Here is a 24216-nt window from a genome sequence, read left to right as displayed (position 1 = left end):
GTGACCTCCCCTAGGGTGATGTAATAGTTCTCCTCAAACATTTGACATCTGTTAGGGTCTTTCTGAAACAATGCTGGTTTGCAGCTAAATTGCCTCCAGGCAAGTGCTGTTGGCCTTGAAAATAAAAATGCTCTGAAGTACCAGCAGTTTGATCAGAGACAAACCATTACCTACTAGACATCTCAGAAAAACATGGCACAAAGTTACCTTTATCCATAAAAAGAATTCAGTATGCAATTGTTTACTCTCCCATCTGCTTTATTGGAGCAAACAGCATGATACTCCGAACCACTAACAACAAATGGAACAAAAAAAAACATTTTAAACCAAACTAATTCTATACAGCAATTCAATTTCTGATTCGCTTCAACAGCTTTTAACTACACGCAAAGCAGACCTGGTCCTCTGAATGAGGTCATTCAAGGTCAGTTTGCAGTCCCAGTTTCGGGTTTAACGTTCAGATATCACAAATACCTGTAGTTTGGCAACTGTGATTTTATAAGCCAAAAGCAGCTCCCCTCAACCGTGGGTCAACGCCAACACAAACGAACAATGAACATGTCATTAACAATGGAAAATTAAACATGAGATGTAAAGACATTCTGAAGCCTTTCCTAACTTTAAATTGTAAAGCAAAATAAACCATAAAAATTCAAAGTTCATCTTTATTCAAAACAAAAAATGCTATTTTACCCACATCTCAAGAACACGTTCTGAATTCTAAATTCAAAGAAGTCTGAGTTAAGTACAGTTCTACACTCCGGGTTAGGTCTCAACGGTGGTTTTAATACTGAAACAATACAAGGACGACCTATACCCAAGCGAGTCTTCCCAATATGAGAAACTGTTATGCTACAGAAACTAGGATAGAATGGGGAGGATTTTTTTTTTGGTATTCTGCACTTGGCAAGTTACCAACTAATTCTGGAAATAGGACAAGGCTGAACAATAAATATGAATGTCGGAGACACTGCTGAAGCCACTCCGCACAACCCACTGGTTTGAGAGACTGCCTTTTGATGGTTCTTTGGCACTTTAACTCCAGAACCTGAAGAGATTTCATTTATACTTGAATTTTATGGTAGAATTATGGTTCTGCAAACACCTTGGTTACATGCCCCACAAAGTTCCCATTCCCCAAAGTGTTAGGACAGACATTAAGGTTTTCCCTAACTTCCACAGATAAGCTTTTGATATGACAAAAAAGGGCTCAATGGTTGTGCAATGTGGCTCGTAGATTAAATTTAAGCATCTTTCTACAGCTGTCAAATTTGCAGTGTACAAAGTTCGTGGCTCTCTGGAGTAGTGTCAGGAGGGTGGGGCAGATTTGTTCAAGGCCAGTGCATATGTTTGAATTTATTTAGAAAGGGTTGCTTTGATTTTCATAAAGAATGCATGAGAGTTCAGTAAACTTTTCTGACCCCTGAGTTTCTAATGCAAGACTAGTAAATTAAACGCCTCTGTATTTTAGTGTAAGCCAGCCAGCAATATCAGGTTAATTATTAAGAGGTATATTAAGATAGCACCCAAGCTGCTAATGCTTCCCCACAAACCTTTGACTAGCTGGCCAAAATCACAAAAGCTGAACGTGAACAGATTTTTTTGCTCAATTAAACCTGTGGACATATTAATATTTGCCCCAAGAAAGAGGCACAATATGGTATCTGTGCTAACCATTGTGAAAACAGCAAGTAAATGCCTTAGTAACAGTTCCTAAGCTCTATAAACCTTTTCATAGAAAATATAAATATCCCTGAATGAAACTGATTCACAGCATTTTTTCTAAAGGTTTCCAGTGCTACTACATTTCCTTGACAATCACGCGTCTTGAAAGTGTCCGATAAGTTATGCCCGAAGACGAGCCCGGCGCCGCTCTGCCTCGCTCCCTTCACTCGCTGTCGCGATACGACACGGTCCGCCTGCCGCGATTTCTCGTCCGGATGCGGGAGGCTTGCCGCGGCTTCCTGGAGGCGGAAAAGACTTCGCCGCCATCGCTGTCGACGGCCGACACCTTCCTCCGCTTCCTTCCGGAGCGCCGGGCGGCCCCCTGGCTGCTGCAGTCCGTGTTCCCGAAGCGGCGCCCTCTGCCACCGCCACGGACTCGGGCATGTGGCCCCGAAAGGAGCGACGCGGAAGAGCCGCTCTCCTCCTCGCTGCCAGACCCAGAGCTCCAGCCGCCACTGCCGCTGCTGCTTTCCCGTCTCCTCTGCTGGCTCGACCTCCGTCTGTTCCTTGCGGCTGCAACGTTCGGAGCCGACCGGATCGTCCTGCCTCTGGATCTCGGCTCCTCGTCCTCTGAGAGCCCGTCGCTCTCATCGCGGTCCCCGTCGTCGTGTCCCTCCTCAGCTTCAAAATCGCTTGCCGATTCTTCTTCACAGTATTTTTTTCTAAATGTCCGTTCCTCTCCGTTTCCTCTACAATGGCGCTCCAAATTCCGCAGGCATTTCTTTTTGATGGGGAGGTTATCCTCGGAATCTGAGAGGCGCCTCTTCCTGGGGTTGGCCCGACTGCTCGGCTCCAGCCGTCTCCCCTCGTCCCGAGCACCGGTCCTCCAGAGTTGGCCTTTTTTCCTGGCTTCCAAGCCACCTTCCGTTTCGGACCGCCATTCCTCTTCCTCCGAGTCCTCCGTGGCATCTCTTTTCCGGGGCAAGGCTCGAAGACAAGGTTTTCTGCCGGAAAACGCTCTCTCCTGACGGCCAGGCTGCTCTTCCTGGGAGTCGCTGTCTGTGCAATGCGATTTTCCCGCATCACGCCGACTGCTCGCCTCCACCTCCACGCCTGTGCCCACTAAGTAACTGGAAGACCATTTCCGGTAGACAGTGCTTTCAGTACGGCTACCCCTACAGTCCAGCTTGCCACCGTGTCTCCTGGAAGAACAATGATCCTGGTCTCTGCTGGTCTCGCGCAGGGCGTCCTCTGCAGGCTCTGAACGCTCCTCAGACGAGTCTCTCTCCTGCTGGAGCCTAGTGCTCCTTTCAGAGGCGGCCGCAGTGGGCAGGTCCCCTGGGTCTTCGCTCTCGGACAGAGAGTCTTCCCTCAGGGCTGCGAAGGATTTGCTTTTACAAGCACGGAAAAACTGTTTCCTGCTGTGACTGGCTTCGCCCCCGTCAGCGGCAAACCTGCAAGCCTGCCGCATGTTGTACCTGCGTTTGGTGCGCTGCGCCAGACCCTCCTCCGAGGAAGCCCTGTTGTTGCAGTCCACGCTTTCAGACGTCCACCTCGCCCCAGGTTTCGCAGTCGGCGTCTTTCTCTGGGCTGCGCTCCGAGAAGGCTGCCTGGCCTCCTCCTCGCTCGAGGCAGACTCTGCTCCCTCGCTCCTGCCATTCGACCGTCTGTGCTGGTTTTCTTCGCTCGATTCTTCAGTTTCCTCGGCAGAAGCCAACACCTTCCATCTAGAAGCTGAAGCCGCAGGCCTTCTGCAATGGGAGGGCTGTGGTTCTTCCTCCTCTGTGCCAGACTCAAGCCTCTGGCTTTTTAAGGGCAATTTACCCTTTTTATGTTGCAAAGACACTTTCCCCTTATTATCGTTTCCAACGTGCTCTTCACTCTCCGAGGTGTGTCCTCTAATCCCCTTCTTCTGCGTTAATTTCTTCCCATTTTGGAGAGGACACTTTTGGCCGCTATTTCCCGCCTCCACGTCCAGGACAGACTCCTCTTCGGAGCTGCTCTCCGTGTTCAACACCTTCTTGGTGGTGGTTCTCCGAGGGTACCGCCCACCACCCCCTTCTCCCAAGGGCGGCAGCTCCTCGTCATCCTCAGTCATCATCTTCATTTTGCTGGCAGCAGCAACCGCCGTCTTCCTGGCCGACGGCCTCCGCCTGATTCCCTCCTCTTCGGCGATGGCGCCCATGGGACGACGAGCTCCCCGCGCCGGGCTTCTCCCACGCCTCCTCGCTCTGCTCGTGCGAGAGGTCCGACTGTGACCGTTCACCTGAGCACTTCTCTCTACAACGAGAACAGGCCACAGTAAACGCCAAATGAAGCTGAGCCACAAGGTCAAATTACTCTAGCATATCAATTACTAGTAGAATAAATCTAAAAACCACAAATGTGGTCATGCAATAGTATCTGGGTGTCAGGGGCGACTCACCTTGGCTGCTCCTGGTTGCCCTGCCCCTGCAGGTCCCTCCTGTCTCCCCATTCTGATGGAGACAAGACGAGGCCAAGGGTTCATCTCGGCTCTCCTTCGAGCTGCTGGAAGACTGCTCACCTTCTCTTGACCCTTCAAAATTAAATAAAGTGATTTCGTTTATCAGTGATAAGCAATTCCTGGCACTTGCTACCTGTATTTTTAATGTCAGTGTATCAAGGGAATGCTAACATGCCACCTCTTAGGATGAGCAAAAAAAAAAACATGCTAAAACTAAGCTGAAATACGAAGTCCAGTGGCATGTAATTGGTAGATCTGGTTTTATTTAAAAATAATAACAATGCCTTTATAGTCAGGCTTAAAACACTAACAAATTTAATCTCTCAAACTCCTTTAAGGACACGACCTGGTGAAGAGTACCTCTATTCAAGTAACGCTGTTCCCAAGCAGCCCGGCCTCACCTGAGCGAAGGTCGCACTGGGGCGACGGCTCCTCATCCTCAGAGCTGCTCTGGATGTTCAGCTTACGCTTGTTCGCCCTGCGCCGAGGCCGGCAGCCACCCGGCTTCCCATCATCCTCCTTTTCCGACCAGGTCGACTCCTCGTCATCCTCGGTGGTGCTCATCATCTTCGTCTTGTTGGTGGCGGCCACAGCCGCCCTCCTGGTCGACGGCCTCCGCCCAATCTCCTCCTCCTCCTCGCTGTCAGTTTGCGAGTCGGAAGGCCCCTCCCCATCCGAGTCACTCGCCCACTCCTGCGTGGCGTCCCGGCGAGCTCTGCTGCTGTGGCCGTTCACCTGCGCACTGGTCTCTGGTGAAAGAGCACACCGGCCTTTTCTCCTCCGCAGACTGCAATCAGGGCACAGGCTGCCTACAGCCACCAACATCCCTTCGATCCGGGACCTCTGGCCAGAGAACGGCTCTGACTCTGTGGACTGTTCCAACGAATGAGAAACTAATCTTCTGCAGGTGGGACCACGTTTAAAGTTAGAGTGTGTCCAACCAGCTCTGTATGATTACGGCTCGAGAGCTATGAACAGTCACAGAAAGCACGGCCGGAGAGGCCCTGCAGTTAAACGGAAGGGGGATGTGCTGCCCGAGTCCACACGCCTCCTCCCCACCAGTCCTACCTGGCCTTTCCCGTTCGGCCGCAGCCCTGTTCCTGGTCACCCTGCTGCTGGACATCCCGGCTGCTCTCCTCTCTCTGCTCCGCGGGCGTGCGGCACTGCCATCGTCGCTGTCCTGCGGGCTGCTGGAAGACGCCTCGCTCTCCGACACTGAACCCGGGGGGCAGAGGGGTCAAAGTGAATGAAAAGGGCTGATTCTTTTCAACTAGACTCCCAGCTGTCTGTTCCGTTTAACTGCATTCAGTTGTCTGTCCTGCTCACAAGTCTGACAAATCTGGGACTGGTACTAGTGAAAGGCAGACAAAAGTACACTGATACACCTTTGGTTGGGTGAACTTTCATTTTCCAAAACTTCTCAGTTCCCCAGACCTCACGGAGATCACAGGGGTACACAAATACTTTCCCCACAATGCCTCCCGCTCACATTCCTCTTATTGGCCAGTCAAGTATGGACCTCACAGCGTTGGGAGTTACACATCAGCCATATTGTGAAAAACTTTATCAGATTCCTCTGACAGAATGTGAGCTGCTTCTCGAAAGGCAACTGAACTTAAGAGACGAGGCAAAAAAACTAAAACCTATCTCGATTCGACTGGGGGAAATAAAAAAGGTGAACAATTACAGCGCGCAAAGCATGTAAACCCAGTATTTTAAAGCTTAACCTCTGGAAAGGACATTTCCACTTCACCAGTTTTACAAAGCATTTTTCCCCACCCGTGCCTACCAAAGTGATGAATAGATGTACGTGTGCAGATGTTGCTGTTAGCAGGCAACTGACTGGCTGAAGAGCTGATCGTACCTTGACGCCCCCCCCACACTGCCCGACCGCGGGCACAGCAGCCTGCTAACAGGTTTCTCACCTGGCCTCTTCCAGTGCTGCGCAGGCCTGTTCCTGGTCACCCTGCCTCTGCCCACCTCCCTGCTACCATGGCGACGCGAGGAGGAGGCCGAGCCCCTGGAGCTGCTGCTGGAAGACGCCTCACTCTCGCTCTCCGAGGCTAAAAAACACGACCGGGACAAGCTCTGGGCACAGATGTGCTTTCCATTCACCTTGTAGCAAGCTCTACAGAGCCCGCCGGGCAAGTTCAGGTACAGCAGATGGACAATTACCAAAACTTCATCTCGGAGGAGCGCAAGCTCTTTTGCACGTCACATGAGAATACTCACTTCAGCAGAGCAAACATGCCAACCAGGATTCACAATGTCAGCGCCGGTATAGCTTTCCACGTGGAAGACCGTAACAAACACGGTTACGAGTGAGTGCTGGGAAGCGCAGTGCCAGACTAGTTCACGCTATTAAACTGGCCTGTGAATTTCCATGCGAATTATTTCTGCATGTGAAGATGTACGGACGGGCTACGTCTCGCCACAGAAATGACCCTTAGGTTTTTAAATCATAAACACCTGGTTCATTACAGCCCTTTTACCTATTCATTCAAGCTCACAGTCTTTATCATGGGCACCACATTTTGAAAACAAAACAATTGTTGGGAAAAAAAAAAACACACCGTGCCGGGAAACTAGAATCTGGAGGAATGTCTTACTGGTCGTGGACTCCTCGGTGTTGTGCCCTGAGGCTGCGGAGAGGGCTTTGTCGGACGCTGAAGAATCTTCTCCAGACGAGACACCTCTCCTCCTCCTCCTCCGGAACCGCGCTGAGGCAGACGCTTTGGCTGAGGTAGATGTCGTACAAGTCTTGGATGATGTTTCCACCTCTTCCTGAGCTTTTAATACCTTCCCTTTCCGACTAAGAGGTGCGAAACACAACAGGAAATAAGCACTTCTGCAACGCGTTTTCAAGGTACAATATGCATGTTGACTCTGAGGACTACAGGGAACACAGCGCTGACAGACAAGCGCACAAGCGGCGCCTCCAGGATTTATACGGTCAGGGGATGCCGACAGCCTCCGCACAAACAGCCGAGATGGAACGCAAGGCAGACACAAGATGCGCTCTGCTGTACGTCGAGAGGTTTCCGGACCACCGCGGCGCGGACGTACCCGGAAGCGCGGCAGCCGGACTCCAGCGGCTCTCGGTGCTGCAGCCTCCGCCGGCACCGCTGGCTGCGCCGCAGCTTCTCGCTGCGCTTCAGTGCCGTCTTGTAGTCCGGGATGATCATCCTTATCCGCTCCTCGAAGAAGGCGGAGAGTCGCAAGGTCATGCTGTAGATCTGCAAAAGCCACAAGAACGAGGGGCTTACTATCCACAGGGATGCATAAGGCACTTTCTCAAGACGGACAGGCACAGGCGTCGCCCATACCTTCGAACGCTTATTTGGCGTATAGGCTTTTGCATTAAGGAAGATGAGGCGGATATCTTTGCATAGCTCGACTGGATTCTCGTACTTGTCCTCTTCCAGAGTCCGCTTCACCGTCCCAAAATCCATCGGCGTGTCAATGATGTCCCGGTAGTCCTGAAATACGCACGTGAAACCATCACTTCTCCTGCCATCAGTACAAAGCTATGCACAGTATTACTGAACAATACTTTATAACAACTCATTGCCTACCCAGTTTTTTAAAACCCAGTAAATCAGCTTGTCCACAGTCAGAATGCTCGCATTATATCATTAAGTGCCCAGAAGGAGGTTCTTGTGTTAACTTTTTGCACAATTTAAAAAACATAGCAATCGGCTCATGCTACTGCTGTCATATGCTTCCAAAACATATTTATTGCATGTATTTATCAAGCAACTGTAAAGAATTCGTCATACAAGGCCATGTTTGTGGGCAATGTTTTCTGGACGGAGACTGAGCAGCTCCCACCACTTATGTAAGCCAAGAGTAATAATTCATTACACTTATATTTTCTGGACTCTTTTTTCTGGGCGCTTTTCTAGACACTCCACTCAACACACTCCACCACCAGCATGCCGCCCCACCTGGATGATGCAACGGCAGCCATAGTGCACCAGTACGCTCCCCACACCCCAGCTCTCAGTGGGGAGGAGAGCAGAGTGATGTAGGCAATTTATTAGAAGGCCGTGACAGCTCTCAGGAACAGCTCAGGACTCTGTGCAATGAAGGCTGTGTTCACAGGCCAAGGACCAGCGACTTGTTGGGATCCAGCTATTTCGCATACCGGATAGTCATCCGGATCGACAGGCTGCCGGAAGGGCTCGGAGTCCTCGCACTCCAGGATGTAGTCCACCAGCACCTTGCACCGGTCCTTCCAGGCGTCGACGTCGTAGAGAAACTCCATATCGCGCTGCGCAGAGAGAAACAGTCAGTGACATAAAACCACCGAACAAACTTCAAGTCCCTCTGCAGCCAAAAGAACGAAGACCCGGAAGAGGACAGTTCATTTGGCGACAACAAGAAGCGAATGCCAGTTCTTTACTCCACCTCTTGACATCTCCAAGTGCTTATAAAGCCCAACAATTCCTTGGATTTATACAGTGCTTTTTGTCCCAAGAGCATACAAGTGCTTTACACTAAAGGGGTCCACTTCATACTCCACTGAAGTGCAGCCCCACCTGGCAGACACACAGCAGGAGGCGGCCAGCATGTATAAACCCAGGGTGGAATGCAGCCAGGACACCAGGGTTAAGCCTCTGCTCTTCCAAAGGATCTTGAATGACTAAAAGCAGTCAGGACCCCACTTTAACATCTCACCCAAAGCAGCACCACCTACAGCGCAGTGTCCCCCATCATCGCACTGGGGCACTGGTTTGGAAATTTGGGTGGAAGAGTGCCACAGACTGGCCCATAAACACTATGAAGAACCATGAAGTACGCTGGTTTTCCTCAGAGTTCTCACACAATTCAAGCTCCTGACTCCCTTCTGGACTAAAACAAGACTTTACAGGCTCTTCACAACAATGCAAAGTTGCTCAAAGAACGTTACTTGTCTCAGGTTCCTTCCCGAGGAAGTTCCAGGTGCATCTGTGTCGTCCAGCTCCTAAAGAAAGGTTCAGACACACCTGTCAGTATCGGCACAGGAGCTGCCACTTGCTGCTGAAGACCTTCCCCCGAGACCACAGCTGCAACACTGACCACTTTCAACAGCACAAAGCTTAGTTTCTGGGCTCTCCACTCTTCAAAAAAGAAATTCAGTGATGCAAACGTTTTATATACTGAGTGACGTAATTGTTTTGACCTTTCATTGCTAAAGTAGCACAGTTTCATGAGCAAAGCATCATTGGGTTTTTATGCACAAATTGGAAATTACAAAAAGAGTAACCCTATAATTCAATTTCCTCACCTCATCTTCAGTGCAGCTCAGATCGTCCATTGTGTTGTAGATCTCCAAAATGTCTACACAGTCCTCTTTACTAAAAAAAGAGTAAAAAAAAGGCAATATATTTCACAGCTTCTACAGTATGTCATTTGGTTTACATCTAGGTCATAGGTTTTCTAAAGTTACGTCCATCCTTTGCTAAATAATAACTCCACCTATTCAAAAGACAGCCCAACAAAAACAGCTCCCCACGGCAGCTCAATAAACACCTACTTAATGAACTTGAGGAGGACGTCGGTGATCTTCTTCGCCGTCTGTGCAATCTTGCTGCTTGGCTCATTGAAGGTCCTGGCATTGAGCTCAATGTACCTCACCTCCCAGACTAAAGCCGAGATCCTCCTGCAAAAAAATAAAACAAAAAAATCAGTCATTACACAGAAATAAGCCAATTTTAGATTTTAAAAAATTATGCACCGTCTTAAAAAATCTGAGCACAGCCTTAAAGGCACACCAACTGCTGAGTGCTTTGACGGGTACTGCTGCTCTTCAATCAATTTGCAGAGCACCAGCGGGGCAGGAGGAGGGCAACACTGACCTGTAAAACCGATTCACCAGCCTCATTCTGATGGTGCTGAGGTCAGTAGGGTACGCCACCACCCTGCAGTAGGTGGGATACTGAACAAGGTCCACCGGGCCAGCGAAGGGAGCCGCGATGTCTGTGGGTCAAAGAAAGCTGTCAGGTCCAGGCGTTATTCCTGACACCGCCAAGCCACGTGGGCAACTTCAAATTTCAAGGCACACACACACACCAGTCATCAGTCAGACCAGCAGCCATATCACCCTGCAACTCACAACTGGCAGCCCACTGAAGCCCAGCGGATGGGAGACTCCTGGGAAAGCTAAGGCTGCTGCTGGAAGAGGTGTTAGTGGGGCCAGTAGGGGGCCTGTAAAAAGGCGCTGTCCTTCGCATGAGACGTAAAACCGAGGTCCTGACTCTCTGTGGTCAGTAAAAATCTCAGGGCGTTTCTCGAAAAGAGTAGGAGGCGTTACCCCAGCTACCTGGCCACATTTCCCCCTGGCCTTTTTACCAATCACGGAGTCCAAATAATCCCCATCTATAAACTGGCTTCATCACTCTGCTCTCCTCCCCACTGAGAGCTGGTGTGTGGTGAACGGTCTGGTACACTACGGCTGCCAGGGTATCATCCAGGTGGGGCTGTACACTGGTGATGGTGGAGGGGAGTCCCCATTACCAATAAAGCACTTTGAGTGGTGTCCAGAGAAATGCTATATAAGTGTAAGGAATTATTATGCTGATTATGATTACAGATCCGCGACGGCCCATCAGACCAGCAGCACAGGCGCGAGAAGCGCAGGGCGCCTTACCGAGGGCCACGAGCTGATCGACCCCGCAGATGATCCGCTCGCACTCCTCGTCCCGGCCCCGCCGGCCCCACTCCCCGCGCCGCGGCTGGTACAGCAGCTCGCTCATCTCGTCCGAGGTCACGGGCACGCTGCCTCCCACCGTCTCGGGGTGCTGGGCTGAAACCGGAGGCACAGAGGCGCGTCACCCACCCGCCGGACCGGAAGCCGCCGTGCAGCCCAGGCGGCTTGCGAAGTGAAAAGCAGCGACGTGAAAAACGGTCCTGTGTGAAACGTCTGAAGCACCGACTTGTTTTAAAGCTCTTTCTGAAACGCGTACTGTACTGTATCATTCCCGCTGTCCTACAAGCTGCCAGAATGAGTTCACTGTACCGTTCGGTGGAATAGGCTCCACATCCCAGGGGCTGAGCTTCTCCGTCTCTCCATTGTCCCACCTGAAAAACAACAGCGTGTGAAACCGCGGACAGGTCTGATCTTGATCACTCACTTCCACTCCATGTTGAGCACAGGGAGAATATCAGAAGGGAACCAAGACCACCATCACTTCTCACTGACATATAGCCCCAGCGCTTAAGTCTTCAACATACGTGACAGGGAACACGAAGCAAGGTTTTGCCAACAACCTCATTCCCAAGCCTATTTTCCCCAACAGTGTGTTTAAAGCCACTAGATATTGGGACTGATTCAGAATACTTACAGCTGAGCTTTTACAAAGAGACAAAAAAAAAACTTGTACTTTTACGTGGTTTTCAAAAGCCAGGTACTTAATCCGATTCCTTTTCAACGCCATTTTACAAGCGAGGGGAATTTTCCATCCTATAATTCATCCTCCATGAAATCTCGCACCCTGCTCTCCTCTTCCCTAGCTCCTGGCAGACTCCAGGGCGACGTTTCCCTTTCCTTACCGCACGGTGAAGCACTGGAAGTGACTGTCGGGATACTCCGGCTGGTACGGCTCCTGACACACCAGAGTCCCAAACCACCAGGCATCGTCGATCACAGATCGGAATCGGTCATCTGAAATTCCAGACGTTGAAATCCCATTTCATCTATGCATTGCAACAGAACTCAATTTTCATTGGTACAGACCAAAGATACCCTGGATAATTCAAGTGTACCCTCGATTTTTATGTTCAAGCACTATAATATCTCAATATACTGGACCATCTCATGAAAACATTTAACTCTACAAAGAAAATACAATTTCCAAAGCCCTCCCTGAATATACGATACGGATATTTCTGGATTTCAAAGTAAGAGCCTCAAACCTTAATGATGTGATTATTTTTAAACTTACTTGGCTGCCAGTTTCTCTGCCAGGCTTCATCATAACACTGCCTCAGGACAAGGAAGTCAATCACATCTGGCATGTCGTGGTACCTGCACAATAGGCGAACAGCTTCATGACATTCGTGACGTTAACTACATGCCTTCTGTAATCCGCCCTCCCTGAAGAGCAGGCAGGGGTCCCCATGGCAAATGAACAGCTCTCCTACTTCTGAAAACGTTTTCTTCTCGATCAAGCATATATTTTCAAGTTTCCTGTTATACTTGAACAAAATCTAAACACAAGCTGTTATTCCATGTCTGGAATGGAAGGCTTACCGTACATAAACGACAAGCATGACAACACCTAAAAAAAAAAAACACGCCCGCAAAAGTAGAGAAATTTAACTTCAGGAAGAAAGCAGAAAATATTATAAACCTACAAAGCCCGCTAACATGAAGAGAGCTGCACCGACCCCGGTCCTGACCTGACACGTGCAAGGTACTTACTTTAGAGAGAAGGATTTATCCGTGAGTCTCCCTGTGCCGTGATCAATAAGAGAAAGCTTCAGGCAGCACAGTGTTGGAGGTGACACTTCGTACTTGATTCCAGTGATTTTTACAAACTCTTGGTCCTGACAAAGTCAAAGTAGACAGTTATCCATTCAATTGTGAAAAAGGCAAGTGACCTGATTTTCAAAGACAACTGCCAGTTCCAGGAGGACATGCTGTCAGTGTATCAGAGGACTCCCCTCTCGGGTTGCACCTCAAAAATACAGAGTATAACCCATGTTCACCAGGCCCCCGCTGAGTATGAACAGCGAGGACTAAATGTTAAATGGGACCTAAAGAATCAATTGGCTGTGTTAAAGCAACTACTCTGATAGAGCTCTAAAGGAACAAGTAAAGGTTTATTCCATGCTGAAAAGAGAACACAACATTTCGGCTGTGGAGCCTTCTTCAGGAGCTTTAATACGTCCTTTGTTCACCGTTGCATTAGGAAAAATGACAATTTTAGGACTCAAAAGGATGTAACATTTCTGTGTTTTTTTTTAATTAGGCGACTGTCCCATCGGTTGGTCCCCGTTTCTGAACCGTGTGGACTGGACACGCAGGACACTGGGGCTTGCACAGACTTACTCTCAGCTCCATCTTTCTCCACGGCTGCTTCTCAAGGTTAATGCTGTACAGGCTGGCTCTTCTCACGGCCTCCACGTACGCCTCGTGGCCCTGGCGGAAGTAGATCACCTGCGGAGGACGGAGACGTGAAAGAAAGCACACTACAGCCACACTACAGCGGGGCAGTTTCCCCCTCTTCAATCTCCCTCCCCACTGCTCCCGACACAGGACACCTGGAGCCATCGCTCCCGTCACACGCCAGTTACAACCCGCCCTTCCTAGGGGGGCGGGAGAAGGGGGCGCTTTCGAAGGAAAGACACGGGAGAAGATTTACCTCGTCGCCCATCTGAGGAACAAACGGCGATTTCCGGGGAATGACATCGGTGATCCAAGCGGAGGGACGGAACTCGTTTGAAACCTCTCTGTTAAACGATGGTCTCTGGAAACAAAGAAAAGGAAACGTTTCAGCCTGGATCACACCACAGCCCGGAGCGAGTTTTGACTCCCGACTTACTGGTAGGGGAATATCAGTTCCTTCGCCGACACGTACAGTTGATACAATTCTCTAAATGAGCTCGTTATCACCTGCAACCTGTGTCTCGGTGGCTTTTCAAAGTACAGGTTCACGTTTTGCAATGACCACACTGGAGGAAACTCTTCCACATCCTGACGGCCTATCTAATCACGCTATGCGATGAGATTCAGACACAGTCGCGCTGTAAACTGAATCGATGGGACCGGGGACAGAGCAGGACACGCAGTGGGGGCGCCGATCTTACCCGGGGAGTTCTGTTCCTGGACCTCCTCTGTTTCAGAGGCTGAGGCGGGCGCTCCTCCTCGTCGGGCGGCTCCTCCTCTTCCTCCTCGGAGCTGCTGATCCACACCCTCGCTCGGCGGCGGGATGAGAGCCGGGTGGGCGGCTGCAGGTTTATGCCCGCGTCGGCCGTCCAGTCCGAGTACTCGCTGGAGGAGCTGCTGAGACAGGAGCGCGGATCACTCGCCTGCAGTTTTTAAACGCACCTGCTTCTTCGGTTAAAAAAAAACATTTTGGGGAAAAACTCGGGTGCCTAAGTGTTCCACATTTCTTAAAGCAATTTCAACGTAATTACACACTGAACAGGTCTCGTTATCAGTACCTGGAGCTGTCGGTTTTCCACTCCTCTGCCTCCTCTTCCTCGTTGGAAGACTCCGCTGAAGGTGCTCCGCTGACTTCTGTTTCGTTGCCCTGGACCGTAAAAAGCAAAACACACCTCCTGAAAAACGCATCGTCTGAGAGCTTCACGGTCCTGAAACACCCTCACTGACGCAAGACCTGATAACATGTTTCATGGGGGTTCAGATGACAATTTCTTACATCATAAAGATTCCAAACTCATGTTTTTAGCAGTCAGGTGCCCCTGACTGACACCTCTCTCTAGCAGCACGGCAGCTCTTCAGCTTACGATCCCTTCACATTAAAACTGCAGAAATTACTCACAGAACGATCCTGCTTCATCTAGCAAGGGAAGCCTCCAAAAACACCCCACATCAAGACGGGTGAACACTAACCTCATCAGCAGAGCTTCTGGTCTCCTCCCCCTCCTCACAAGAGTCTTCTATGTACTCCGCCGCAGTGTTGCGGGTCCGAAGGCTCCTCACCCGCGGCCTGCGAGACTGCGTGCGTTTCGCGTAAGTCTTGTCATCGTCAGAATCGTCCTGTTTTTGAGCAGAGAAAAGGTTACAAGAGGGAGGAAGCAATCAAGCCTATCGCTTAATACCGAGATCACGATCCAAGCATCTCACACAGCTGTTTCTTAACTTCCACCCATTTATACAGCTATGTATCATACAGGAACAACTTGGGCAAAGTACTCTGTCAATTTAATTGTTTTACCAAGAATACCAGGATACTAGCAGTGGCCCTAGTATAGATCCCTGCGGCACTCCACTAGATCACCAAAATAAACAGTTCATGACATTACTTGTAGAATTACAGTACCTATAAAAGGATGAAATTATGCATTTCAGCTTTAGAATTGAGACTGATATTTTCCTAAATTATCTCCCCCTTTACCCGTGCCCCGTGAGATGGTCTCTTCCTCTTCAACAGGTAGAGCGATATCTCCTCTTCTCCCTTGCCGATTCTGTACTCCTCCTGTCTCCTGCAAAGAGAAACATTTTGGCAAAAACCATGAAGCTTTTTCCTCCCCCAAAAAGCTCCATGAACAAAAAAAAAATTTTCAATCTTTGATCAAGGTAGACAAAATAACCTTAGCACCCAACACCCCTTTGTCTGCTTTATTTAAAAGATGCAGAATATTTAAACTTTTTGTTGTGCTTCGCTACGAATCCAAGAATTAGAAAAACACGCAAAAGGGAATCCCAAAGAACTGGACTTTCACCGCGCACGTTTAACCCTGCGGGCGAACGAAGGCACCAGCGATTCAGGCTCACCGGTACAGGCTAGGCGACATCTCCGGCACCACGACCCTGCGCTTCCAGGCCTGCAGGTCCCTCTCCGTGGCCATCTGGCTCCTCGGCGCGTTCTGGTGCATCTGCCGCACGCCCTCCACCTGCCCACTGCGCCGCAGCCCCACGCTGGGAGACGACTGCACGTCCGCGCTCTGGCTTCGGAAAACTGGAGGGACGCACGGCGGGGGGGAGAAAGAATGAGATGGCTCTAGCCTGTGTCGCAACCCGCAAGGTAGTTATTAAATATTTCAAAGAGAGAGAAAAAAAAGCACCAGCACAAGCCGCTGCTCAAAGTTTAAAGGTCTACAGCAGTTCTCACAACCAGATGGAGGTTTTTAACTGTGGTTAAACAGTTCAGTTTGTCATATGTACAAATGCAATGAAACGCTTATTTGCATGTATGCTCCACTACAAAGACATTAAAGGAACCCGGTCCATAACATAAAACAGACAAAAGTACAGACGAGGAGCAACAAGCAACACGTCGCCACTCTCTTGTGCCATGTTGGACCAATCTGACTGTGGTTGATGTCTACACGCAGCTCCAAGAAACATCAACAAATGTCTGGCCCTGCTGAGGAGGAGGAGGACTGCTTCCTCACCTCTGCGAGGGGTGCCTTCTACGCTGGGGGGCGCCCCGGGCTCTGCTCCGTTCTGTCTGTCCTGCTGCTCCTGCAGCTCCCGGATGAAGCCGTCCAGCATGCTGGGCTCCTGGCCCGCATCGTCGTGATCCCCGGTCTGCTGGCTGATCACCTGCTCCACCACATCCCCGTCACCTGGAGCGCACAAGCGAAACCTGCTCAGCAGAGGCACGCGCACGCCTCCCTGCGGCTTCCTCGCCAGCCACAGAATCAACAATCAGAGGCGCACTTTCCTCCGGCTTGCTCCCACATCCGATCTGGCGTTCCGGACCCTCCACTGACCCAGACAAATGAACAACAGGGTTCAAAGCCCCAAGAGCCGCCAGCCGTCCCACTCTTACTTGTCGCCACATATCCCAGCTGGGGCACCAGGTGCTCGTCGGCAAAGCTCTCCCTGCCGGGGACGAGCCTCTGGTATCTGGGGGGGTGTGGGTTTCCATCCACATCCACCAGGAAAGGGGGCGGCATGAGGTGGGGTGCCTGCTGCGTCTGCTCATCCAGCACGTAATTATTCGCGTCTCGGATGAGGGGCCGATAATCCGTGTGGAAAAACATCTGATCTGGAAGCTGAAGGAAAGGAAAGACGTAGGTGATTCGTTGACGGAATAAAAACTGGCAGCATCATGCAGTGTAGAAGCCTTGATAACAGTGCTAGCCTTGGAAGCACCTGAAAGACATCATTATCTCTTGCCCTTGGATAAGACCTGAATTTAGAAGAGAACTAGGAAAAAACCTCAAATGTCATTAAGAACGCTAAAAAGAAACCAGATTACAATAAATGTAATATTGCAAAATTTCTCAAGCAGAACTGCAATGCTTCAATAAAGGTAATGTATTATTTACACAAATTCAACTGCCGATCTCTACGTTTCAAAACATTTGATTCACAACATCCCGTTTTGAATGAATGGGATTCGTGAAACGTGCATATAGCCGCATCAAGCTTCTTGAACGGATGATCGCTGAATGGTATCAGTGCTACTGCTCATCCTGCAGTGCCTGCGCTCCCTCTAAAAAGTCAACTTCACCTTTCGTCCAGTCTCACCTTCTCATAGGGCTTAGAGGATCCAAACCCAAATATGATCAGATGTCCGTGGGAGTCCGTGCAGGCGAAGTGCTGGCCATCTGGAGAGAACTTGCAGTCAAAAACCGCCCCATGACCCTGCCCCTCAATCTGGTCAGGACAGAGAACAAAGGGAATACGATAAAACAAACAGGAGTACGGCTCACACCTCGCACAGAAGTGAATGAATGCCCCAGCAATCCGCATCAGGGAAATACCTGAGCTACAAGAGTTACACCTGCACCTCGCAGGATGGCCATACTAAAAGTACTGTGAGTGCAAACTACTGCACTCAACTCTTGCCACCTACCAACAAATGCAACACAGACACAGGAGGCTTGCTCTTCCAGGAAGAGGAAAGCTGAAAAACAAGATCCCACACAATGGAGCCAATTACAGGCGATGGCCGTACCATGTTGAAGTAATGCTGGGTTTTCGTTCCTCTGACGACGTCCCATATGAAGACATTGCCATCGTGGCCGGCCGACAGCAGGATCCGGGGGTCAAAGGGATGTGGCTCCAACACGAAGACCTCGTCCTCGTGGCCCTGCAACGCAGCGCAGACCATTACTGCTTGTGTGCACATGCACGCCCGTCAGGACAGCAGCAACGCCACACGGGCGCCAAGCACAGCACGGTTTTACTTTCAGGTAGGCCACAGCCTCCGGCGCTCCTTCGCAAAACGCAGTTTTATGCCAAAGCTGAAGATTAAAGCGTGCAAAAACGTACCTTCAGAACGTGAAGCAGCTGCCCCGTGTAGGAGTTCCACACCTTGAGGAGGTGGTTGTTGACCGCCGTGATGACGGAGTGGTCGTGTCGGTCCCAGGCGACCATCGTCACCTTCGACTTGAAGAAGCTTTCCTCCGCTGCCGCAGGAGCAGATCTCCGGAGAGGGAGAGGGGAACTCAAGCAGTGCACGACCCGAGCAGTCACCAGAGTGAACTCGCTTCTTCCCTCAACCTGTTTTTTCGGTTTTGCAACGATCTGTGCAGAGCCTATAGTACAGGAACTCACCGACTCCGTTTTACACAGCAACACGGAATCACATCTCCCTGGTTTTAAACAAAACACACACCATCGTATTTCCCACGCTTTTCCTACAACTCTCACTATTTGTGGGAAAAGAAGACGGATTCCTATCCCACCAGCTGTGCCACTGTTTCAGGTGAACACTCATCCATAGGGACCCTCTCCCTACGAATGCTGGGGTGCCTCTGGAGAACCCGAATTACTGCACCACAACCCAGGCTGGTTACCAGGTCTGGACCTACCCTGGTAAGTTAGTAGCCATGTCAAGCAAAATGCTTCTCCATCGCTGCTGCTGGAACTTCCATATTCGAGCTGTACCGTCCCTGCTGCCGCTCACAAACCTGAGAAAGAGCACACAGGGAAACCCCTGAACCGAACAGCAACTAAAAATAAACACCGTCATAAAAACAACGGGCATTCTCCTGCAAGACAGGAGAAAATCTTACTGCGGAAAAAATGTCTAAGAAGCCCGAGAAAACATTACACAATGCCACAAACAACAAGCAATCCCTACCTGTCCCCGGTATTGCAAAACTGGATACTGTCAACTTTATCCTAAAAAATATAAAAAGCCAGGAAAACAGATCTTAATTTACCAAAAAACTGACAAAATCCCAGAAGACAGTTAGGTACTACGGCTGGGGCTTACCGTGTGTGCCTCGAGCTCTGAACACCTCTCAGGGCTGCCACCACCCAGGTAGTATATTCTGATGACATGGTCAGTACTTCCTGTTGCCAAGAACATGCCACCTAGAAACATTTCCCAGGTTTAAACCACCGAGTCTCACACACTCTACAGCAGCAGCCGGACACCGTCATCTTACGGTAAATCACGGCAAGCATATTTATCAAAACGGAAGCCAACACTATCAAGAACAAAGCCATCTTTGAAGACCTTAAACACACTCACAGTGAAGACTCTGGGCAAAAGCCCTCACCCTCAAATTAAAACACTCAATATACAGATGACAAGAGGGTGCGCTCATGATTCAATCATGATCTCAACAGAAGAGAGAGCCATTCAGGAAACTATTCTTGCTTCAGCTGTGTCAAGTTTTTTTAAAATGTAATGAAATGCATTGGATTATTTAGATATATATACACAGCCCACCACGGTGAGATAGTTTGTTTTCTTCCCTATTGGCAAAATGCAAAAAGAAAACCGTTTGAAGTTTTTAATCTTTCCTTACCAGGACTAAATGAAGAACACACCATCTGAACACCCGGTCGGAGTCTTTTTGTAAACTTGTGCGGACGATCTCTAAATAATAAAAAAAGGACAATCAGAACACATTTTTACATTTACACCTGGCACCAGTCAAACAAATACGAGATGTGGTTGTCTCTATTCTCGGTTTCAGAGGCTGCGTGAAACCAACAGCAGATTTTCAACAGAATTCCCCCATCCAGGGAGACACTAGGAATAGCGCCTGACTGTACATCACACTAATGTACAGTGCTAGATGTCCGACACATTCGAATACTCACACAAAACTCGTGTTGCTTGCGTCCCACTGCCAAAAGCACACCATCCCATCAGTGCCAGTGGACACCAAGTACCTCACTGTGCCCTTGGCACAAGGGGAGAACTGAAAGGAAACAGCATCGTTATACTTATGAACACTTATAAACCCCGTAATAAATTAATCAGACGCCACAGCTCGTTCGCAGGGTATGAGAACTAGGGCTTTAGCGTCAAACACGTTTCGTGATAAAAAATGACTCCCCTGGGCTGAGCGATGGTCAGGTCCCGCGGGCGAAGGCCCTACCTGCAGGGAGGTGATGGAGCCCGTGTGGCCCTGCAGCACGGCCACGGGGGCGCAGGTCCGGAGGCACCACACGCGGATCGACTTGTCGCAGCTGCCCGCCGCCATGAGCGTGTTCTCGAAGTTCACGGCCAGGTCGGAGATCTCCGCCGAGTGGCCCCTCAGCGTGGACTGCAACCTGCCGTCGAAAGAGGACCAGATCTTCACCAAACAGTCGTCAGAGCCCTTGAAGAGAATTAAACCACAGATCACAGTTGGGTCAGGCGGTCCTGGCGGCGCCGCTCCGGCACACCTCACGACCACGCGGCGGCTCGAGCTCCGGCGCTCTCAAACAAACGCACGTCGCTGCACACAGTTCCCGCTCGCAGCTCAATGCTCATACGCGCACATCCTGCTGGAAAAGAGGAACCAGGCCGTCTTTCCAGGGACCGCGAAGAGGGATAAACAGCTTCCTGCCGTGGCAAAGGCAGCTGGCAGGCTAACAGCGGACACCAAGCGGACGCCCTTACGGTGAAAATGCGGAGTCCAGTGCGGTCGAAGGCCACGCAGTACACAGCAGAGAGGTGCCCCAGGATCCTCCTGTGCATCTTCATGCGCTGATAGTGGGTCACGGGACACGCAGAACTAAAACGCTCTGTGCCCGTGAGCTCTCTGGCACGATAAATCTCCACTGTAAAAGAGAAGGGGGCAGCCGGGCGGTGAGCAGGAAAGGCCAGAGGACCGAGCGCGAGAGTAAAAAGCAGGACGTCCCGGAAAGGGCTCAGTCTGGTCAAATAAGTGCTTACTGGTCCTCACCGAGATTCGGGGGGTCGCTGTAGGTCAGCGGCATCTCCGGGGGCCTGCCTCTGCGCAGGGCTGCGAAAGCTGAGCCCTTCCACACGACTTTCTTGAAATCTTCAAAACAGAAGAGGAAAAACAAGGCTCTTATCAGCTGCTGGACAAAGGGGCCCTCGAGCAGGGAGACACTCCTGCAGCAGCACGCACCACCTGAACGACTCGCACCCAACCTGCCTGAGGACACACACACACGCAGACAGAGAGACACCACACAAAGGCGACGACAAACATGCACCCCCTCGGAAATGCTACAGGAAGTGTTGCAGAAACTGAAACCCAAGAGCCGAGTGAAAAGGGGGAGGAGCAGGCAGGACTCCATCTTGGCGACTCTAGTGGAGCCCAGGACAGGGGAAACCCAAGCACAGTCATCAGGGCCACTCAACCTTCCCAGCGTCCGCAGCGGCTTCACCAACGACCGCGCGGGAGGAGCGCCGAGGCGGGACCGTCACCTTTGTCCAGGCGCAGCGCGGAGTGGCGGCCCGCCCCCAGCAGGGAGCCCACGCCCGGGACGCAGGAGGGGACCTGTCTGTCCAGCAGCGGGCCCAGCTGGCGGCAGATCTGCAGCAGGTGGTCCGGGGCCACATGGCTGTTCGCCCGAACCTGCGGGAGCCGGAGCGGAGAGACGGGGTGAGAATCCGGGCGACAGCGGGGATCACAGGAACATCAGAACCGGGTTTATCCCGCTCTCTCTGTGCTCAGCCCGTCGCTAGGGTCGTCGGGTTTTTGTGCCAATCTGGACAGACCGGCTATTTACTAGACACAAGAAGGATTTTTCTGTAATTCCTTTACAGTTGAAGTTTGTATGCGATCACTGCACTGAAGGTATAATACCCTATAAAAGACTGTGAAGTGCTGTTATATGTATTACAATCAGGAAGTAAAATAAACAATATGGGCAGCTATGAAACAGATCCCAGAAGACATCATGCCCGCCAGGAAACAGGTTTCAGGCCCATCCTTCAGGACTCACTCATTATCACAACGCTTTCAATGTCTCCCCCAAACATTACAGATCCACAACCTCAAGCGTTACAATCTCGCTTTGAACACAACACTAAAGGTTCACCAGGATTATCCAGTACAATCCAGCCCCCAGTCTACAGTTAAGACTAAACAAAGACTCCCAAGTTAATTTTTACTGTGCATAGGGGCCCCGCAGACAGAAATAACACTCTGTCCTTACTGGACATCTGCATTTAACCTACAATGCATTAGGACTCACTAATTGTGTAGAAAACCTGAGTGTCCAACAACCTCTTTTAATCCCAAGGCTGAATAAAATGCCCCGTCTCCCAGGCAGGTGTAAAACTGCAGAACTAACCCCCGCACACACAAAACAGCTCATTGGCTCATCGATTAATTTCAAACAGAAAAGCTCCTCCCACCTACAACGTCGGCTACCACCAGACTACAGGGCTGCACGTCTGCATGGGCCGAAGCCCGACAGACGCGCTGCAGCCGCAGACGGACCCCTGCGTGTCCACCTGCGCGGAGCCGCGCGACCCACGGGGGGCCCCCCCAAAGCACGCAGGGCTAGGGCCCGCCTTCACAGGCTCCCGGCCAATCGGGGCGCAGCTCCGCGGCGCAAGCGGGCTTGTGATTGGCCGGGGTCGGCGCTCGTCACCGCGCCGTCCCCGCCCGCACGGTACCGCAGCACCTGGACCGGAGCGGCTCTGAACCCGCTCATTACTCGCGTTTACCTGGCGAGGGACGGGAACCGCACATGTTAGAGGCCGACAAACAGAACCTTTGTTTTTAATTCATGTCATAATCGAGGTGTAGGGAGCTGAAAACGGCAGCTCCGTTTTTGTTTTAAAAACCCCCGTGGGTTTGTGTGTGTCGCTCGCCGCCTTCTGCTTTATTTTCCGTGCAGATCCCCGCAGAAACTCTCACCCCCCAGAGGAGCGAAAATGAGCGTTTTTAATACATTAAGGGGGGGGAGAAAAGGCTCAAGCCCCCACCCACCCAGCCCGCCCGCCCCTTACCAAGTCCTCGTAGGAGCGAGGGTGCTCGTCCCCTCGCCAGTCCAGGCGCCTGGGCAGGAGCTTGTTCGGGACAGAAAGAGAGAGAGAGGGCGAGTGAAAACGTTAACTGAGCGTCTCCCACCCGCAGCCCGGCGCAGCCTGAGCCTCAGCAGCGGCAGCTATTTCCGTGATGTCAGACAGCGGGGACGGGGGGGGGGAGCCCGCAGCCACGGCGGGGACGTACGCACCTCGTACTCCTCCAGCTCGCTCGCCAGAACCTGCGGCACACAGACAGAAACACAAAGCCCCGCCGGGTGAGCGCCTGCTCGGCCGCAGGGCAGCCCCCCGGCGCGCCCCCCCGAGCGGCCCCCTGCGGGCTCACCTGCGCCGCTCTCCGGCAGGGGCCGGTCGTCAGGAAGCGGGAGATCAGGTAGTACAGCTCTGCAACGACACGGACAAGAGGCACAGATGAGACCCGCCGCCGGCACGGAAAGTTTCAGCTGCTGCTCCCCGCGACGTGTTTTGTTACACTTTTCCCTCTGCGCCTTACCCGACTCGAGGAGCGAGACATTCTGACTTTTGGCCGTCGTGCCGGCCATGGTTAAGTGGGGGAGGCGAAGGAGGAGTCGTGGTCTGTTTCCCCCCCTACGGTAGCAGACGGAGAGAGAGATATTTATTTATTTCGGGTGGCAGCGCTCTGACCCCCTCCTCGGCCGCTCCCGCTCTGCGCTCAGCCCGCTCCGGTCGCCATTGGAGTGAGCAGGCCGGGGCTGCGCCGTGTATACTTCCGCCGGCGCACAGGAAGCGGGGGGAGGTGGGGGGGAGAGGGAAAATAGTCCCTCGCCGCTGCCAGGCGGCTGCGGGCCCGGCGCGCTTTACAGAAACACGGTATGCGGCTCGAAAGGAGGCTTCGCGCTGATCCCCGGCCGGCCGGCCTCCCCCCTGCTGTTTGCGCCGCGCACTGGCGATGCCGGGTGAATCGCGTCCGTGCGGAGACGGGTTGGTTGGGAGACGCTGCCTGGCCGTGTTTTTCCGCGATGTGGTTCGGCCCGCCCTGGGGGGGGTGACGTCACCGCCGAGGGTGCTCGTGGGCATCCTCTGCGTGTGGAGTGTAAACACGCCGGCAGCCCACGGCGAGGCCCGTAAAACAAAACACCACCCCAGCTCCTCGACGGTTCTGCTTCAGTCCAGCAGCTGAGTTGTTACTGTGGGGCCCAGCCGCTAAACGTGACCAGTGCAAGCCCAGCTCAGGGAAGTCGTCATGATGATAATATAATAATAAAAAATTTTATATAGCGCCTT

The 24216-nt window shown here is 51.5% G+C and overlaps 1 protein-coding gene across 5 annotated transcripts; it reads right to left on the bottom strand.

Moving 5' to 3' along the window:
- Positions 1–240: 240 nt before the first annotated feature.
- LOC148830055 (bromodomain and WD repeat-containing protein 3-like) lies at positions 241–23968 on the bottom strand. 5 transcript variants are annotated; one of them, XM_088922529.1, is made up of 43 exons: positions 23465–23968; positions 23297–23355; positions 23163–23192; positions 22936–22995; positions 21400–21550; positions 20909–21007; positions 20623–20783; positions 20117–20338; positions 19836–19936; positions 19538–19608; positions 18997–19097; positions 18862–18902; positions 18590–18688; positions 18048–18201; positions 17731–17865; positions 17301–17429; positions 16597–16822; positions 16217–16390; positions 15597–15780; positions 15217–15304; positions 14712–14858; positions 14300–14388; positions 13943–14138; positions 13498–13602; positions 13185–13292; positions 12555–12679; positions 12076–12158; positions 11684–11795; positions 11151–11212; positions 10782–10937; positions 9991–10111; positions 9669–9794; positions 9420–9489; positions 9063–9116; positions 8298–8423; positions 7477–7629; positions 7217–7386; positions 6760–6962; positions 6076–6213; positions 5219–5365; positions 4552–4899; positions 4091–4222; positions 241–3945 (listed from the first exon to the last, which is right to left on the bottom strand). In XM_088922529.1, exons 1-43 carry the CDS (start codon positions 23511–23513, stop codon positions 1889–1891), a joined length of 7362 nt encoding a protein of 2453 aa, XP_088778655.1. In that variant the 5' UTR covers positions 23514–23968; the 3' UTR covers positions 241–1888. The 5 variants fall into 5 exon arrangements, with proteins under 5 accessions (XP_088778655.1, XP_088778657.1, XP_088778658.1 ...); XM_088922531.1 differs by having other exon boundaries at positions 13943–14135; XM_088922532.1 differs by lacking the exon at positions 23163–23192.
- Between the last annotated feature and the right edge of the window lie 248 nt (positions 23969–24216).

The sequence above is a fragment of the Atractosteus spatula genome, chromosome 7 (assembly GCF_055471065.1).
Source record: "Atractosteus spatula isolate fAtrSpa1 chromosome 7, fAtrSpa1.hap1, whole genome shotgun sequence".
Lineage (NCBI taxonomy): Eukaryota > Metazoa > Chordata > Actinopteri > Semionotiformes > Lepisosteidae > Atractosteus > Atractosteus spatula.
This window is presented reverse-complemented; position numbering and strand designations above follow the sequence as displayed.

Excerpts from the sequence above, each read along its gene's own strand:
- LOC148830055 (XM_088922529.1), bottom strand. The coding sequence starts at position 23,513 with ATGGCCGGCACGACGGCCAAAAGTCAGAATGTCTCGCTCCTCGAGTCG. Across the intron at positions 19,609-19,835 it reads GCAAGCAACACGAGTTTTGT|AGATCGTCCGCACAAGTTTA; the intron begins GTGAGTATTCGA and ends TTTATTATTTAG. Across the intron at positions 7,630-8,297 it reads TCGATCCGGATGACTATCCG|GACTACCGGGACATCATTGA; the intron begins GTATGCGAAATA and ends TGCGTATTTCAG.